General features: G+C 38.0%; 1 protein-coding gene across 1 annotated transcript; it reads left to right on the top strand.

Moving 5' to 3' along the window:
- On the top strand, nt 1-11,105 carry FKBP14 (FKBP prolyl isomerase 14). Its single transcript, XM_047097156.1, has 4 exons — nt 1-338; nt 3,448-3,599; nt 7,174-7,301; nt 9,944-11,105. The coding sequence occupies exons 1-4, from the start codon at nt 142-144 to the stop codon at nt 10,100-10,102; spliced, it is 636 nt and encodes a 211-aa protein (XP_046953112.1). The 5' UTR covers nt 1-141; the 3' UTR covers nt 10,103-11,105.
- Nucleotides 11,106-18,957: the final 7,852 nt, after the last annotated feature.

The following is an 18,957-nucleotide window of genomic DNA, read 5'->3' as shown; positions in this document are numbered from 1 at the left end:
GTAAGTGTGCCACGTCTGCTGGGAAGCGGTAGTCATGAACTTGCCAAAGGCCGTTGTCTTGAAGCCTTCAAATACTTTCTTAGTTCTATGAGGTCGGGGGCCCTTTCTCTGTTTTTGTAGGAACTTTCCTGCGCCAGCAGCATGAGGCTTTTTTTGTGGAACGCGGTGCTGACGTTGTTGGTCACTTCTTTGAGTGGGGCTCTGATCCCTGAACCAGAAGTGAAGATTGAGGTGCTCCAGAAGCCGTTCATCTGCCATCGCAAGACCAAAGGGGGAGATTTGATGTTGGTCCACTATGAAGGCTACTTAGAAAAGGATGGCTCCTTATTTCACTCCACGTAAGTAATTACACCTCGCAGGTAAAATAGTGAAGAACCCATCGACCTGTGCGAGCTCTCTGGCAGGAAAGGTAGCCTGTATCAGGTTTCACTTCTCTTTTGAAAAATTGAAATCTGTTATTTCCTTCTTTGGGAAAGGAAATTGTTTAAAGACAATCAAGACAAACAATTTGTTTAAAAACAATAAAGACAATAACAGTGCCTTTGAAGTTCCTTGGAACTTGGAAACGTGTGGTAAGGATAAAGGTTAATTTTTACTATAAAAATTAGAACTAGAATCTTTGACATATTGCAGAAGTATCTAGGTGTGTAATTAGGCAATAAGTAGAAAAAAACTGTAAAGGAATTTCATTTCCCAAACTCCATTCCCGAGGGAAAATGACTCAATTCCATTTTGAATTTGGTGTAGGTGAAATTTCCTTAAAATTTTTCGCAGGGACTTCATGGGCAGAATACACAATCATTTATTTGCTTGTTGTAGGATATGCTAATGCTAGCCTATCGATCTGTTTAATTTTTGTTCGTACAAATGACATTTTGGTCAAGGTATAGTACCATGATTTGTTTCATTATTTTTTTCTTTCTAGAAATTCAAAGATTTCATTGATGGGTATGGTTATGGCCATGAAAGATTAATCCAATAACTATAGTGAATGATTTTCAGGTGGTTACACTATCATTATTTCTGTTCTATACGAACAAAGAAATTGCAACATGGATGTTTTACAAGGGTAACGATTTCTAATTAGGCATTGATTCTCTTCATTCCATTCCAAGATTCTTTATTGAGCATTTCTTTTATGTTAGGCCCTGTGTTTGAGACTAGGGAGATTAAAACTTTTTGGCTTCTCCATCCTTGTCCATTCATTTATCTGTCCATCTAACAAACCCTTATTGAGTGATCACAAGTCAGGCCTTGAGGATGCAAAGGTGACTTAAGAGTGGGCTCCTGTCCTCCAGCAGTACATCATCTACAGGAAGGAGGACGACAAGTAAATAGCTCATGCTATGTAGTACAGAGTGTTGAAAGTGTTTGCAAAGCATAATGGAGTCTGGCATTAATGATGCTCTGGGGGGTGGGGTAAGAGAAAGACTTCCCAGAGATGATAATTGAGATGGGTCTTGAAAGATGGGTGGAGGGTTCCTTCCAGGTGGAGAATGGGGGCAAGGAGGACATTCCAGGTAGAGAAAATGGCATGAACTAAAGTAGTGAAACTTTGTGGCCCATCCTAGACCTCATTTTCGGATGAACTGCCTTTATTGAGCATTCAGACCTGGTCTGTCAGGTTTTGGAGAAATGAATGGCATTCTTCTTTGAACTCTGTTAGCCTTTGCAAAAATTTCTGAAACAGTGGCTTGCCATAGAATTCTCAACAGCTCCATCTTCTTAGCAACAAGGCCAGTGCCACAGTAGATGTTAAACAAGATTAACGTTTGCATTTAAAATTTTCAACTGCATCTTTATTTTTAGTCTGATCTCTTTTAGATACAGCCTGATGTCTTTCAGGTCTCAGAATGAAAAACCTATTGGCCTTTGGTGGTAGCCATATATTATTTAGCAGTTTGCTACTAAAGTTCTAGTACCTATTAAAAAAAAGCAGGGGGGCGCCTGGGTGGCTCAGTCAGTTAAACGTCTGACTTCGGCTCAGGTCACGATCTTGCGGGTTTGTGGGTTTTGGTCCCACATTGGACTCTGTGCGGACAGCTCAAAGCCTGGAGCCTGCTTCGGATTCTGTGTCTCCCTCTGTTCTCTGTCCCTCCCCCCACTCATACTCTGTCTCTCCCTCTCTCTCTCAAAAGAAATAAACATTAAAAAGATAAATAAATAAAGTTCTGGTACCTGATGAGGGGACGGTTGTCATGCGGCCTCAGTGTAAATGGTCAGGAACTGCTAACCCTGAGTTTTATGAAGCAGTACCATCAAGTGATCTGTTGTAAAGCATGTTTGCCATGTCTAGAATAATAGCCTGTGTGGTAAATAGCTTAAATCCTTTAGCTGTGACAAGAAATGTACCAAAACTGTAGTCAGCACTGGGTGGCAGATTGTTTTCTTCCTTCTTTATTCTTTTCCAGCCTTCCCAAGTGTTCTACAGTTGGCAATTTGTTTCTTTAGTCATAGGGGGAAATTAAGAAAAGAGGAGGTAATGGCTTTTACCTAGATTTAGTAATTAACCATGGTGTCCATGAAACCTAGTAGAGTGATTTCTCATTCTCACCTATACAATATCCTTGAGAATACTTTCCGTATGTACCAAAAAGGAGCGAACTGGGGCTCACGTGCTATTCAGCCCTCAGGCCCCCCAGTAGCTTGGCAGGCTGGGTTTCTTAGGCTGGCCTCTCTCCAGGTCCTAAGCCAGGATATTTTGATCATTTCCTTCTTCCTCAGTCCTTGAGGGACAACTCCCCCAGGTTTCCCTGCACAGCCCCACAGAAAATGCCTGCAGGCAGCATCTAGGTGGGGTTCGGGTTGAAGAGCAGCCGTTTCCACCTGACAGAGCTATCGCGAGACTGTACATCAGCAGGGCTTATAGGCAGACTAGAAGATGCTGTGCTCCTGACTCTCCAGTGTCCATGTGGGTGTGGACCCACTTGTCTTGGCAGTAACTTCTTAACTTCTCTTTCTTCCCAAATTCACCCATTTTCCATGATTTTCTCCCTCTTCTGCCCGGGATGACATTCCTGGGACAGCATCGCTGTGGTTAAGACCTTGAACTTTGGAGTTAGATCAAATATCAGCACATTTAACCTCAGTTTCCTCCTCTGTACAATGGGGAAATGATGGTACTTACCTCATATGATCATTCTCACAGAGTTAAAAGAGGCAAAGAATTTGGGGTAATACCTGGTACACAGTAAATCTCAAATAATTATTAACTGTTTTTATTATTCCCTCTGCCCTTCTCTACTTGATTCAATTGTATGAAATTTGCATCAAGAAATAGGGGCAGTGGATTAAATCATTACAAAATTAACCTGGTTTTGTGTGTATGTGTATAGCTGTTTTTGTTAATTCCCAAACTGAATCACTTATTGGTAGAATAAAATGCTCCCACATCAATAAAAAAAGAAAGTTACTAAAGAGTTCTAATATGTTTTCTTTCTATTGTAGTCACAAACATAACAATGGTCAGCCCATTTGGTTTACCTTGGGTATCCTGGAGGCTCTCAAAGGTTGGGACCAGGGCTTGAAGGGAATGTGTGTAGGAGAGAAGAGAAAGCTCACCATTCCTCCTGCCCTGGGCTATGGAAAAGAAGGAAAAGGTAATAACAATTTCGCATTTTTACTACAGCATTGGGGTTCTTCTCTAGATTAGGAGACAGAAGTCAGCGTAACTAGTATGTATTTTTCCCCCAGAAGTAGAAGATGTGTATTATTTATTTATTTTTTTAATTTTTTTTTTCAACGTTTATTTATTTTTGGGACAGAGAGAGACAGAGCATGAACGGGGGAGGGGCAGAGAGAGAGGGAGACACAGAATCGGAAACAGGCTCCAGGCTCTGAGCCATCAGCCCAGAGCCCGACGCGGGGCTCGAACTCAGGGACCGCGAGATCGTGACCTGGCTGAAGTCGGACGCTTAACCGACTGCGCCACCCAGGCGCCCCTATTATTTTTTTTTTTTTAAGTATGATTGCGTCTTGATTATCATTTGAGATGGGCAAATTAAAGCCATTCTGTCTTAATGGTCAACTGAACTACTGATACAAAGTTCTGGAACCTTTAACTCTATCATTAACAATTTACCACCATATTAACCAAAAGAATGGTTTTTAAAAAATTATGGCACAATACTTACAAAATAATGGTTCCTATTTTAACCACTTTTAACTGTACGATTCAATGGCATTATGAACATTCACACTGTTGTACAAGCATCACCACTATCCAGTTTCAGAACGTTTTCATCCTCCCCAGCTGAAACTCATCAATTTATTTTAACACCAAAAAGAAAGATTATTCCACATAAGTGTTTCGATGAGTTGAACATGTGAAATATAGATTATTCAGGTATTAAATGGGGTTTAGATGTGGGCTGCAGGGGGCTCACAACTGAAGTTTTCTATAACAAAGGTTTTTTTGGGGGGGTTGTTTTCATTCTTGTGTTAAAGTTGTTTTATAACTGTTTTTATAATTCACTTATAAAATCTGATGGAGTGACATGAAATGAGTGTTATAAAATAGAAGCAAATAGGCTAGCTGATTCCAGGAGACTTTGTGCTAGTTTGTTCCAGGATGTACACCTGCTGTGTGAGTGGGGAGCCACGCAGCTTTCCAAAGGGCTATTTACAAGAGGCCAGATGACGTTTCCTGCACAAGATATATTTCCTTTCTAATTTAACCTAAGGGAATAATCAGGTATCAGGAGAAATATTTGTGGACAGGCATGTCCATTGCTACATTGTTTTAAAATGTTTATTTTTGAGAGAGAGAGAGAGAGAGAGAGAGCGTACAAGCAGGGGAGGGGCAGAGAGAGAGGGACAGAGGATCTGAAGTCTGTGAAGTTGGCTCTGTGCGGATAGCAGCGAGCCCCATGCGGGGTTCAAACTCACGGGGCAAGTTCATGACCCGAGCCAGAGTCTGAAGCTCAACCGACTGAGCTACTCAGGTGCCCCACTACATTGTTTCTAACAGCAAAAATATTGAAATCAACTTCAATGTGTAATGAGAAGGGTTAACTAAAATATGGCCCAGTTATTAAAAAATGGCATTTCAAGGATTAAAAAAATTATATCCAAATGGGTAAGATATAATGTTATATACAAGAGTGGAAAATAAAGCTATACTATATCCAAGAGTAAGTATTAGAAAAAAGTATATACACACAGATTGAATCACAAGGAAATAATTAAGAATGATAACAATGGATGGGTCGGAATTATTTTTATTTCTGGTTCTGTCTCTTCCAAATTCTCTACAATGGGCATGTATTACATAATGAAGAAAAAAATTTATTAAGTAGTCACCAGAACCAGACAGGGAACCACTCTGATACTGTAGCAATAACAGACTTCACAGTATCCTTAGGTCTAAACTTAACCAGTTACAAAGTGAGAATCCTAACCCCAGTTTCCAGAGAAGAAAGTAAATGCCATATGTGTAACATTATATTCTTTTTTTTTTAATGTTTATTTATTTTTGAGAGACAGAGACAGCATGAGTGGGGGAGGGGCAGAGAGAGAGGGAGACGTAGAATATGAAGCAGGCTCTAGGCTCTGAGCTGTCAGCACAGAGCCCGAGGAAGGGCTCGAACTCATGAGCTGTGAGATCCTGACCTGAGCCGAAGTCAGATGCTTAACCAACTGAGCCACCCAGGTGCCCTTGCAACATTATATTCTAAAATGGAACTTGCTATATAAATCTTATGCATAGAATGGAATTTACTAACCAAATTCAATTATTATGATAATCATCTCTTTAGAGAAAGAAAATCAGGTATCTAGAAAATGTTTCTCTGATGTTCATCACCTTCCTGCTGTATCTTTATTGCCTCACCTTTAATGTATATGTAGAATTAATCCATTACTCTTACTCCATACTATATTTAACTCAATTTTACTGTAGGACAAGCAGAGTTCTAAATTTGAGTCATTTCGTCCAGACTGAGAGCCATGAAACTAATTCTGCTGATGTGTATTTAACACTAATTTTGTAGTCATTTGGTACCACGTTTGCATGTCTCCTTTGGAAAGACACCAGTTTTATCAACGACCTAGTGCATGCCCCTTCTCTGTCTAGATCTGGAATGGTAAGCTTGGGCACAGAGTGTAAGTTTTGTTCTCTTTAATACTTAACAAATGCTCTTTGACAGAAATATGTGGGATTTGGATGGGGGGTGGGGGACTAAGAAATATTTGTAATGTTTACCCAGACCTTTATGTTAAATACAGTTATAAGGAAACAAATTGAAAAAAAAAAATTGTTCATACTGCCCAGAAAGTATTTTTTTGAAAAGGCCCCTGGGACTTTTAATAGAGCTCTTTTCATGTTTTAAAAGATTTTTATCTCCCTTCTCAGAAATTTGTTTTAATTTCTTCTCTCACATGAAATTTCTTCAGAATATGTATATAATTATATATATGTTCTATATCAGAGGAGGTGTTTCCCAAGTCTGAAATTGTTGAAACTTTCTGTATTGTTTTTAAAGCTTATAAGAGAACTATGTCTTAGTAATACATCGAGAGCTTACTATTTATGAAGCAGAATGCTAAATACTTTGCATAGCTTTATTTTCCTTCATCTTCCCAACAGATTCTGCATTTTATAAATGCATTCTATAAATGAGGAAATAGGCTTAAAGAGGGGCAAGTTTAAGCTTTAATACTGGCTCTTGGGACACCAGATCTCTCTCAGTTAGATACTGCCTCCTAGTGGTAGAAATGCTACTACTCTATGTATATCTAGGTCAGGACTTTTGTGACACCGTCCCTCCCCCAAAGTTAGTTAAATCACTTGTACTATAATTAACTCTGAATTATCTACAGCCCTTTAAGTCATTCTTGACATGTAATATACAATATCTTAATCATAGTTGAAATTTAATACCAGGCCATTAGGCACATCTGTATGTATGTGTGTGTTTGTGTGCACGAAACAGTTTGTAATTGCAAAGCCAAACACAGACTGCTTTTGATCTACCAGTTTGGATTATTCCTTTGCTATTCTATTTGTTTGAGTAACATATAGTTACAAGTAATTTACATCATATGTGATAGCCTTAGGAAGGCTCTTCATTTAATTCAATCAAAAGAATATTTTGTTCAGTGTCATAAGTTTCCTGTCATCAAAACTTTGGGATTGTTTAAGTAAAAGTTAACCTCCGTCTCTCTTCATGTCAGGTAAAATTCCCCCAGAGAGTACACTGATATTCAACATTGATCTCTTGGAGATTCGGAATGGACCAAGATCCCATGAGTCATTCCAAGAAATGGATCTTAATGATGACTGGAAACTCTCTAAAGATGAGGTGATCTTTCCTTCTTCTTACTCCTTTGTTTGCTTGTGTCTTCTCACTTATTAAAAAATATACTTCTAAAGAAAATTTATTTTTGTTTGGATAAAATATTGTTTATAAGTTTTCTTATAATACTGATGCTTTGAATATTGGCTTTTTTAAAAATAGGAAATCATTGTTTTGAAGAGAAATATATTGAGACTCAACAGCATTCATTCTTTTGCTTCCCTCTCCCCCCACCCCTACCCCACCATGTTTAAGGTTTACTGTATCCTTCCCCCTTTCTGAGTTTTTGAAAGGTCATTTTGCTAAGACAATTCCCATTTTGAAGTTGCTATATAAGAAATAAATGTGGATGTCTGGAGAAATATCTCCTGTTCACAGTTTCTGTTTAAAACTGTCAACTGGCTGTTAAATGCACTTTGTTGTAATTTCCTGGCATTTAGCAGCAAACGGCCCACCTGCTGGGTTCTTTTGTTCTGGGTAGCACCTGGAGAAAGGAGACTCTGGTCTGGATTTTCTAGAGCGGAAGACCTTTCCCAGCCCCCTCTTAGTTCTGGTGTTTGCGTAAGGATAAAGGAAGAAGTCTTCTCCCTGTAATTCATTTAGGCTTTCGCAGCCATTTTTACACACACCTGTCTTAGTCTGGCTGTTGTGAGGAAAGGATTGGAGGTAGAGAGCTACTCAGTTTTTTTTGTCTGCCCATATTCTCCATTGTGGCCTGGCTGGTCAGAAATCAAGTCCCTTTTTATGTTTTGATCAATTTCATTCTAATGGCCAGGAAATGATTAAGTCTTAAATAAGCGAAGTTATTATGAACTCATAGGGTCATGATCTACAGCTACTAAATTTATAACACCTTGTACTATTACCAGTCATAGGACTTTTTTCTATCCAAGGTAAATTTCAGTAACCTTTCATTTAAAAAACCTTAAATATACAGCACATTAAAAAAAAAAATCAATCCAGGGGCGCCTGGGTGGCTCAGTCGGTTAAGTGTCCGACTTCAGCTCAGGTCACGATCGATCTCCCGGTCCTTGAGTTTGAGCCCCGCGTCGGGCTCTGGGCCGATGGCTCAGAGCCTGGAGCCTGCTTCCAATTCTGTGTCTCCCTCTCTCTCTGCCCCTCCCCCGTTCATGCTCTGTCTCTCTCTGTCTCAAAAATAAATAAACGTTAAAAAAAAAGTCAATCCAATTAAAAAAGGTGTTTATTAAAAAGTTTTTCTCCCACCCACATCCTCTTCTATGTGATCTGTCCCTTTCCGCATCCAGTTTTATTAGCTTCTAATGTATCTTTCCAGTGTTTCTTTATGCAAATACAAGCAAACATGAATGCATATTCCTGTTTCCTCTTTTCTTACACAAAAAATAGCATGATATACATAATATTTGACATCTTGCTTTATTCTCACAGTATATCCTAGGGATATATTCTACATTAATCCATCTGGCCTTATCATCCTTTTTTTTTTTTTTTAACAACTTCATTAAATCTCCTTAATCTTAAAAATAAATATGTCCTATGTTTGTATATTGGCGATAGGGGCAGGAAGGAGGACTTGAAATTACTGATCTAACAGAAGGAGTAATAGAGCTCTGATTAAAAATGAAAATACAGGTTAAACTGCATTATGGTCAATCTAGTGGGTAATTGGGAACAGGATTTTGTTTATGTCTTTAAATATCTGAATGAGAGTGAAAATTTTTAGTGTAAGCACTCATCAGGTTGGATTTTGCTTTAATTTCTGAGATTGGGAGGTCATGAGGCATGGTCATAGCCAGATCCACAGCATGGACTATTACCAGACACTTACTTAAATTAAAAAATGCCATTAGGAGAGGGGAGGCAAGTGGGAGCAATGGGTGAAATAGGTGAAGGGGATTAAGAGCACACTTATCATGATGAGCACTGAGTAATGTATAGACTTGTTGAATCACTCACTATATTGTACATCTGAAATTAGTATAACACTGTAAATTATACTGGAATTTAAAAAATTAAAAAATTTTTAAATAAATTTTTTAAATGCCATTCTTTAATCTGATTTTAAGAGAGAAGTACCTGGAATTCTGACCCTACTTAGAGATCTGGATAATACAATGGAATGAAAGACTACAGTTTTTCAAATGCTTGGCTTTATTTAGACTCAGATTAAGAGCAGGTAGTATCCTTTCACTGGGTGCTTTTCTTTTTCTTTCTTTTTTTTTTTTTTAAGTTTATTTATTTTGAAAGAGACAGTGTGAGTGGGGGAGGGGCAGAGAGAGAGGGAGAGAAAGAATCCCAAGCGGTCTCCGGTCTCCGAGCTGTCAGTATAGAGCCCCACTCTGGGCTCAATCCCATGACCTGAGCCAAAATAAGACTGGGCTGTGTAACCAAGTGAGCCACCCAGGTGCCCTACTGGATGATATAAACCTTATCTTTGCCTCTGAGCAATATTCTGTGCCTATATTGGAGCAGTATAGCAACAGTTTTTAAGGAGAAAAAAAAATTTCCTTTACTGTCATTGGAAATATATCCAATGATATATTGTAAAGCAGTTGGTTGGTCATTGTTGTATATAATCCAGTAAACTACCAGTCCACTCTGTGATATTAACAGGCTTGGTGTGGGTGTCTTATGAATTAGAATTATTAATGAGACCCATTATTTTGTAGGTTAAAGTGTATTTAAAGAAGGAGTTTGAAAAGCATGGTGCAGTGGTGAATGAAAGTCATCATGATGTTTTGGTGGAGGATATTTTTGATAAAGAAGATGAAGACAAAGATGGATTTATATCTGCCAGAGAATTTACATATAAACATGATGAGTTATAAAGATACATCTGCCCATTTTATATGGCATCCATCCTTAAAGACAGGGCAACCATTTTAAAAGAAGGTCTTATTTTTAAATAATGTGCTGTTCCTGTTCTGGTTTTATATATATATATATATATTTTTTTTTTTTTTTTCTGAATATTATTTGAAAAACCCCTTAAGATTCCTAAGTGCCCATTTCTTTCTGGTGAGTTATTGGGAAGAAAAAAATTAATTTGTCTTTGAACGGAAGACTGCTGAACTATTTTCCACTTTCACATATGAAGCCTTATGGTTTACTTGCTTACTTGTAATTTTAAAACATTGCACCCAGAAGCATGCCCAACAAATCGGCACCCTCTATTTCTCCTTCCCTCTATTTTCTCCAAGTTAGATACTGACATTTGAGAAACCTTTTGCAATAGCCCAAGGCTTACTATTTTCATGTTATAATGAAACAGTGGGTCTGTAACTGCCTTTGAGTCTGTGCTTAAGGAAAAGAGGAAACTGGTTGTTGATTTGGGCTTGTAACCAGTTACTGCTCTACTGAGATGTGTAAGGCTGAAGTGAGTAACAAAGTTAGTAACTTATAAATATGTATACATTGAAACATTCTGCCCAGGACTTAAGTTTTATAAAGTTTGGTTCCTAGTGACTAATAATCTATAATGAGAAATTGGACAAATTATTTATGTGTCTGGCTCTTTGTAATAACGGGTCAAAACATTGTTGCTGCGGTAGAGAGTTGTAACTAGTCAATGTTTAAGTCTAGCAGATTACCCTTCCTGGTTTATTAATGAATAAAATCTATTACTAATGTATTATACTACAGTAACATTGTATCATGAGAGAAATTAGTAAGCCAATCGAAAATTTCCTATTTCTGTTCATCAAAACATGACGTGGATCCACAGCCGCTACTATTGGATAGAAATCTTTCCTGCGTCAAAAAAATGGATGATTGGGGCGCCTGGGTGGCGCAGTCGGTTAAGCGTCCGACTTCAGCCAGGTCACGATCTCGCGGTCCGTGAGTTCGAGCCCCGCGTCGGGCTCTGGGCTGATGGCTCAGAGCCTGGAGCCTGTTTCCGATTCTGTGTCTCCCTCTCTCTCTGCCCCTCCCCTGTTCATGCTCTGTCTCTCTCTGTCCCAAAAATAAATAAATGTTGAAAAAAAAAATTAAAAAAAAAAAATGGATGATTTTATAATTTTACCTGAAATTGGCTTTTATCCTTTTCCTTTAAAAAAGCTCCCAAATCTCCATTTACTAAGAATAGTTCTTTATCATTTACAAAGTGATCTCAAGTGCATCATTGTCTTTGATTTTCATTGCTCTGAGCCCTGTGGGGGGGAAAAAAAAACTGGTGGATCTTAATGTAACTGTTTTATAGATGAGGACATTACCCTTCAAAGAGATTGATTGTTTTGTCCGAGGTCAACAGCTAACTTGTGCAAACAGATCGCAGTCCCCAAGTTCAGTATGTTTGTTTTGCCCTCTACTAGTGAAAAAGCAAAACTTCCCTTTGAACTCATTGGACCTAATTCTCTCTTCACTTTGCTCTCAAAGCAGTCAGCTCTGTTTTTTTTATCTTTGGCTCCTTATCCTTTGAAGATGGTGAACTGGCTGTTGTAGGTACTTTTGAATTCTTCCCCTGATCTAGGAAAGGCTCTGGTTTCATTGAATAGTCTTGGGGTTAGCACTGAATTGCCTCAAAAACCCTGTCCTGTGAGAAGATCCAGGCATGTTTCTTAGTCCTTTCATGCTTGTTTACCTCTAGGTTTTTTAATTTTGTTTTGTTTTGTTTTGTTTTGTTTTAGAGAGTCATGAACAATTATTGCATCATATACAGGCTACTTTTGCCACTTATCTGTTGACATTTTCCTCACCAGACCATAAAGTTCTTGAGAAGAACATATATAACACCTTTTTTCTGATGAAATCAGCTATATGTCAAAAACTCTTAAATTGTCACTGCTATTTTCCTCAACCCGGAGGAGTTACGAACCGCAATACAGAAAGCTTTATGCTGTGTTCGTCGGGAAGGAGAGAGCTTGTCACGTGGTAGCACCTTGTATAGACGTTATTGGCGATGCTATCTCCGGTAAAGCAGGCAAAGCAAAAAGAATTGTGATTATTTGGGCAGCATATTTCTTTATATGTGAGTTCACGTAAATTCTCATCTAAATCTTTAGACACAAACATGAAATGAAAGCGTATAAATAGGTTATGGTCGTTTTTAAGCATCTGCCTTTGGTTTAGCTACACCTGTACCCCTTTCCATTCGTGGGAATAATCAGACATGAACTGTGACCTCACTTGTAATATAATTTGACTCATTAATATTGCTAGATATGTCCTACTTAAGTTTATATGACCATGTTGTATTCTTTTCAAAATAAACTTTATTTGGGGAATGATTGGTTTTGTGAAACCTTCTTCAAGTGCCAGTTTCCTTAGCAGCTTTATTGATTTTCTTACCTGTTATTCTAGGTTTTATGTTGAAACTGGATAGGGAAGATGGATAGGTCATGGTAGGAGAGGGGTGTAGTGACGCATGGAACGTGATTATCTGCTCTGTTTATTTATCTGTTTTTTGACATTAATTTTTTTTTTTTTAATTTTTAGAGAGAGTGTGTGAGTGCGGGAGAGGGGCAGAGAGAGAGGGAGAGAATCCCAGGCAGGCTCCATGTTCAGTGGGGAGCCTGACGTGGGGCTCCGTCCATTGCAAGATCCTGGGATCATGACCTGAGTCCATATCAAGAGTCAGACGCTCGACTGACTGAGCCACCCAGGTGCCCTTGTCTGCTCTGTTTAGAGATACGTGTAAGAAAAACTGTGCTTTGGTTTCAATTGTTTTGAAATAAGCATGAAACATTGAGAATCGCGGGCAACAGCTGCTAGTGAATTTTGGTACCAGAGAAAGTGTATGTGTTGGGTTTTATTCAGTGTGGTTTGGGTGGTAGTTCTCACTATTGTTTTCGTTTGGGATTTTACTTTGTCACAGGTAGACATTATGATGATTAATGCCTAGTGAGTGAGTGAGCACTGTAAAATGTAATTAAATGAAATGCTGGGTTGTCATAAAAATAACAAGAAACAATGATTTCTGATTCAGAAGGGGAATCAGCCATTTGAATCTTTGCTTGTGGAAATGAATTTGTACCCCTTCATGATATATAGGAAATTCTTTACGTCTACAGCGCTGTTAGATATGAGCATGCTGTCTGTCCCTACTGAATTGAGGGTATGGATGATTTCTCAGCGTTGTTTGGAAACTGCAAGAGGAGAAAAAGGGACTTGGTGGAATGCTATGGAAAAAAATACATCTCTCACCCTTTTATTAAAAAAGGGACTTATCATCGTAATAATAACCCTGGGAAAAAAATAACAAGCAACTTATTTTCCAGAGTTGCAGAGCACTTGGTCATAAGGATGTTTTGATTTATTTTCTTTTTGTCTCTTACCCACTTCTGTTTGAAATGAAACCTAAAATGTCAAGCGTGATTATACATTCCTATGCCCATTTGGAAACATGAAAATTATGGTACTTTTCTCTCTTAATATCTGTAGCATTCTATTTAGGAAGATTTGCATATTCTCTTCAGTACGATGAAATCCATACATTCTTCCATAAGGGTTTGGAGTCTATTTGAAGGGTAAATTCTTTTCTCTGTTTAAAACACTGCTTTGCCTTTGCTTTCAGCCTTGCCTCTGCTGCCTTCAGCTCCTTGCTCCAGGCTGACAGAAGACAAAGACCTTATAAACACTGGTTTCCTAGTGCCATCCTCAAATATAATGAGAGGCTTGCTTTGCTTCCTAAATGTTGCAGAAATGTAGCAGTGACTCAAAATTAGCATACACCAGAGATGCATGGTATGTGTGTGAAATATGCAGATTCCTGACCCCTTTCCCCAGCAATGCTGATTCATTCTTGGGTTGGGCCCATGGTTCTGCATTTTAGCCCACTTGCTAGATGATGACACTGATGCAGGTGGTCTAAGATTCTTAATTTGAGAGATGATTCACGTCACCAATTCCCTGCCCTTGAATATACGATCTTCTATATTTTTCTTTGAATATTCTTTCTTGTTTTCTGTAAAGCATTGGTCATTGGGGAAACGAATTGTGCCTAAAACTGAATGTACAGTCAAAAGGGTAAGTTGTCTGGAGATACTATTTTCCCCAGGGTTAGGAATTTTTTATGACTCTAAATTCTCACAGCAAAAAGTTAGATCATCAGTAAGTATGTTTTTGTGAACATCTTCCCTACCAGAAGAGAGAAAAGAGACCCAAACTTTCCCAAATTATTGTTCTTTATTATTTTTTCAGAATTATCTATAGCCCACATGTTTAGAAGAATATACAGTCAAGAGATTGCCTTTAAAAAATAAATATATGTATGTATTGTATATAGTGTATAAACTATGTGCCATGTATAATGTATACATATATTATGAATAGATTATATACATATATATGAATATGTATATATATAGTTTCGTATCAAAGATAGTCATTGAAATGTTCTCTCTAGTACATGATTTCCCTTCTCTGAAAACTTGTCTATACCATGCAGTTAAATTTCCTTTTGGTTGATTTGGAATCTGTCTCTCTGTACTTTGCCTATATTTCTATGTTTCACTTATAATTTAGGTAAAATTTCCTAGTAGTTCTCCATGTAAAACCAACAATAATCTTTTTTTCATTCCTTCAGCTTTGGTTTACCCAAGGGATTAAGTGGCTCATTTTGATATACATAGGTTATTGTTAAGGAAAAGAAAAGCATACAAACAGTTGGGAGATTCTGGAGATCTGAAAACACCTAGCACACTAATCAAGGATTCTTTTGTTTACCATTTCTTTGTGTTCCTGTACTGCTAATAAAGCCTCTGGCATAAAATGGATGACTGTAGTGAGTATGAGTCAGCCAATAATTTACAAAGCCAATCTAAGTGCCTAGGACCTAGACTAACAATTTTATTTTATGATCTAAAAACAGGGGCGCCTAGGTGGCGCAGTCAGTTAAGCGTCCGACTTCAGCCAGGTCACGATCTCGCGGTCCGTGAGTTCGAGCCCCGCGTCGGGCTCTGGGCTAATGGCTCAGAGCCTGGAGCCTGTTTCCGATTCTGTGTCTCCCTCTCTCTCTGCCCCTCCCCCGTTTATGCTTTGTCTCTCTCTGTCCCAAAAATAAATAAAAAAATGTTGAAAAAAAAATTTAAAAAAATAAAAACAAATTACATGAGATGTTTGCTGAGGTTTTTTACTCTAAAAATCTAGAGTAAAGTGAATGCTGTCCCCTTGGTCTTTATATCTCACTTGGGGATTTCTGGGAATTTACAAGTCATTTCTTTAATTTAAAATTCCACACTGCTGTAGGGATAGAGGTAATTTCTTTTCTGGTGAACAGTTGCAGTGAAAACATTTCACACGCAATGTGAATTGAGGTATTGGGGGACAGTTCTCGTTATTATAAAGAATGAAGTAAAGGTAGGGAGACCCTTTGGGCTTTAATTCCAGTTTCTCAGAACATTTTCTCATTCGTTGGCCTTGCTCTGCTGGAATGTATTTTATGTTAATATAACTGATAATAATTTTACCTCTGGGCAGGAGACTAGGATATTATAACATTCAACCATATACAGGTGTTTTTTTTTTTCTTTTCCCTTTATAATCGTATCTTGTATTGTTGTGTAGCTATTTTGTGCAGAAAACATTTTGAAACAGTCTAAATTTGTTTATTTTATATATTTTTTAAAGTTTATGTATTTATTTTGAGAGAGAGAGAGCAGGGGAGGGGAAGAGAGAGAGAATCCTAAGCAGACTCTGTACTGTCAGCACAGAGTCCAATGCGGGGCTCAAACTCACAAACCGTGAGATCAAGGCCTGAGCTGAAATCTAGAGTCAGTTGCTTTACCAACTGAGCTACCCAGGCACTCCTAGATTTTTTTCTAAAGTAGCTCTTAAGTTAGAAGCTAAATTAAATTAAATTGAATGGGTAAGGTACTTGTGTAGAATAACCAAGAAGAGGACTGATATTCATACAGGAGATTTGCCTTAAAGTAAGAAACATTTTTAAGAAAATTAAGCAGCCTACTAAAGTTAATTGATTCTTGCTCACATTAAGACTGAACGGTAAACCAACTCTGCTCCTTGGATTCTTTTTTCCTAACATTTTCCTACTATGGCAATAATTCTTCAAAACTATTCACTCTTTATCATTGACCTATATTTACTCTGAGCTGGGCAATGTTCAATGGTTGTTTTTTTTTTTTCTTCTTGAGGTAGGGCATTTTTAAAAAATAAAACCATGTAATACGGTGATTTTTTTTTTTTTTTTTTACAATTCAATAAATTGTAGCATATAGAGTTGTGCAGCCATCACCACAATCCATTTTAGAATGTTTTTCTTATCCAAAAGAAACTCCCACACCCAAGTAGTCAATCCCCTCTTTTCCCCAACTCCCGAAGCAACCACCAATCTGCTTTATTTGCCTGTCCTAGAAATTCACTGATAATTCTTAAAGCTCAATCCTTTCTTTATATTCACAGTCAAGAAAGATTGACTATCTGAGAAATTCATAGGACAGTAAAACAATTCCTGCTCAATTTTCGTTTCAAAAAAATATGATAAGATGCTTTTTGAAAATCAAAATGAACCAGACACAGATTCCAACTCCAAGGAATAAATCACTCTTTGTACACAAAAAGCTAAATCCTTTGCGCGTGTAAGAGCTGGTATGAGGGATGTAATAGTAAAAACCTAGGGCCTGGATTTTGACTGAAAAGTAGAAAGTCAATGGAAAGGAGAGTGAAGAATAATTAGGAATTTAAACACTCAAGTCTCTCCATATGTTAGATTATTTCCAATTATCTGAAAGCCAGGTAATTAGTCCAATAGGAAACAAAATGATACCAATCTTCTGCTCTTTCATGAAAGTTAGATGCATGTCCAAAACAACATACTCTTCCTCTGGAGTCAGAAATTTTATACATTCTCTCAATAGGTAGGGTGATTGCTGAATCACTGATAGCATGAAATAAGTCTTCCTTTAACTGAACCCAAAATTCCTACAGCAATTTAGACAAGACTTTGTTTAGTTCTCGGGAAGATTGGAAAATAATAACTTTTTTTTTTAAGTTTATTTATTTATTTTGAGAAAGAGAGGGAGAGGGCGCACTAAAGCAGGGGAGGGGCAGAGGGAGACAGAATCCCAAGCAGGCTCCGTGCTGTCAGCGCGAGTCAGTTTGGAGCCAGACCCCACAAACCGCAAGATCGTGACCTGAGCCGAAACCAAGAGTCGGTCGCTTAGCCAACTGAGCCACCCAGGCGCCCCACTAATAATAGCTTCTGCTGAAAGTCCTGTATTATCTCGAGGGAACAGTGGTGTTAACATTGCAGATCTAAGAGGCTCAACGTCTACAATTCTGGATAAGCTTTCATCCATTAAAAGGTGGCCTCAGGTATCACCAGGATATTAAAAACAAGTTCTGTTTTAAAACTGTGGGTAGCATGGGGTGGACCTTTTCCACACACGTAAACTAGGAAAACATCAGGGGGACAGGATTAGGTTGAAGCTCCCAGTCTGGTCATAGAATCTTTTAGTCTGTTCTTTGATGATGACAAGACAAGGTCTTAGCGATTCTCCTTTAAATCATCTGTACAGTGGCTAAACCCATGAATGACTCCTACAGTCACAGAGCATGTGAAGCATACATAATTTGTTTTTAAAACCAGATCCAGAACATTTAGGAGCTGTTATTTCAAATTAAATAGAAGACATTCACTGAAATGACACACTTGAGTAATTGAATTTATAAGCCCATCACCTAGTTACAATAAATACAATTTTATACCTTTTGCCAAAGGATAATTTATGGCCGTCCAAATTACATATTCAAAGGGCTCGATGGATCATTTAAATTCTAAAGATAATTTAAAAATAGATTTCAGTACTTAAAATCTCTCAGTGTTGCTTATACTCGATATGGGCAGTAATTCTGTAAATTGATTTAAGGGCATTCAAAAGGTTTGTTTCTATGGTAACCAAATTCGGAAAACTAACCTCCTAAACATGGTTGTCATAGAATTAAGACAGGTGGCTGACTAATCTTCACTAGCTTTCTTTCTCATTTTCTGATGGCTTTGCTCTCAGACCTCTTTTGATTCTCATAAGATTGCATACAAAGCAATTACACGGGCTTTCTTACCCTTATGTGAGTGTCTCGTTCACGTAATACTGTCTGTTCATCCCCATGAGATCTGCCCAGTGACAGATCTTTTTCTTCCTGCTACAATTATACACCAGAAGAAGAACTAAGTGGAAAACACCTCTATAAGTAATGTGTTAAAGGCATTTCCCAATTACACACGTACTTCAGCTCCTCGAAATCATTGTATGGGGTTCTTCAGACAGTAACACTGCTTAGAAGAAAAGGCAACATTGTCATCGATAATATTTTTAGGTGGTCTGTGTTCGGGTAACCCTCATTTATGATCATCTTTCATACTTGTTTACATTTCCCAATATGCTAGATCCACATATTTATCTGTGCCTAATTCTTATGTTACCCTGACGGGAACGTGGAATATATGCATATATTACCTTTCTACTTAATTTCTAATTAATTTCCTTGCCTGCCTCTGACTTCCTGAGAGGAGGGGCTACGATGCCTTTTACATCTTTGTAGCAGAAGTACAATTCCTGCTACAAGCGTTCCATAAATGTTTCTTGTTAAATTAGACGTGTTGAAGAACTTCTAGAAGTATAAATAAACTATGCATTTATAGTTTATTAAATAATGGGCCAGCTGATTCTGTATCAGTCCATTTGGTTCCTCAGAGGTATGAAGATTAGTGTTCCTGGCCTTCCACATC

The sequence above is a fragment of the Lynx rufus genome, unplaced genomic scaffold, assembly GCF_022079265.1.
Source record: "Lynx rufus isolate CCGP_SWC_20201006 ecotype Redwood Valley unplaced genomic scaffold, mLynRuf1.p SCAF_4, whole genome shotgun sequence".
NCBI lineage: Eukaryota > Metazoa > Chordata > Mammalia > Carnivora > Felidae > Lynx > Lynx rufus.
Note: the sequence above shows the minus strand (reverse complement) of the source record. Positions and strands in the feature narration are given on the sequence as shown.

What these genes read in the sequence shown, in the direction of transcription:
- FKBP14 (XM_047097156.1), top strand. Translation starts at nt 142, where the DNA reads ATGAGGCTTTTTTTGTGGAACGCGGTGCTGACGTTGTTGGTCACTTCT. An exon ending in GGCTCCTTATTTCACTCCAC is followed by an intron (nt 339 to 3,447) that starts GTAAGTAATTAC and finishes TTTCTATTGTAG; the next exon opens with TCACAAACATAACAATGGTC. An exon ending in GGAAACTCTCTAAAGATGAG is followed by an intron (nt 7,302 to 9,943) that starts GTGATCTTTCCT and finishes ATTATTTTGTAG; the next exon opens with GTTAAAGTGTATTTAAAGAA.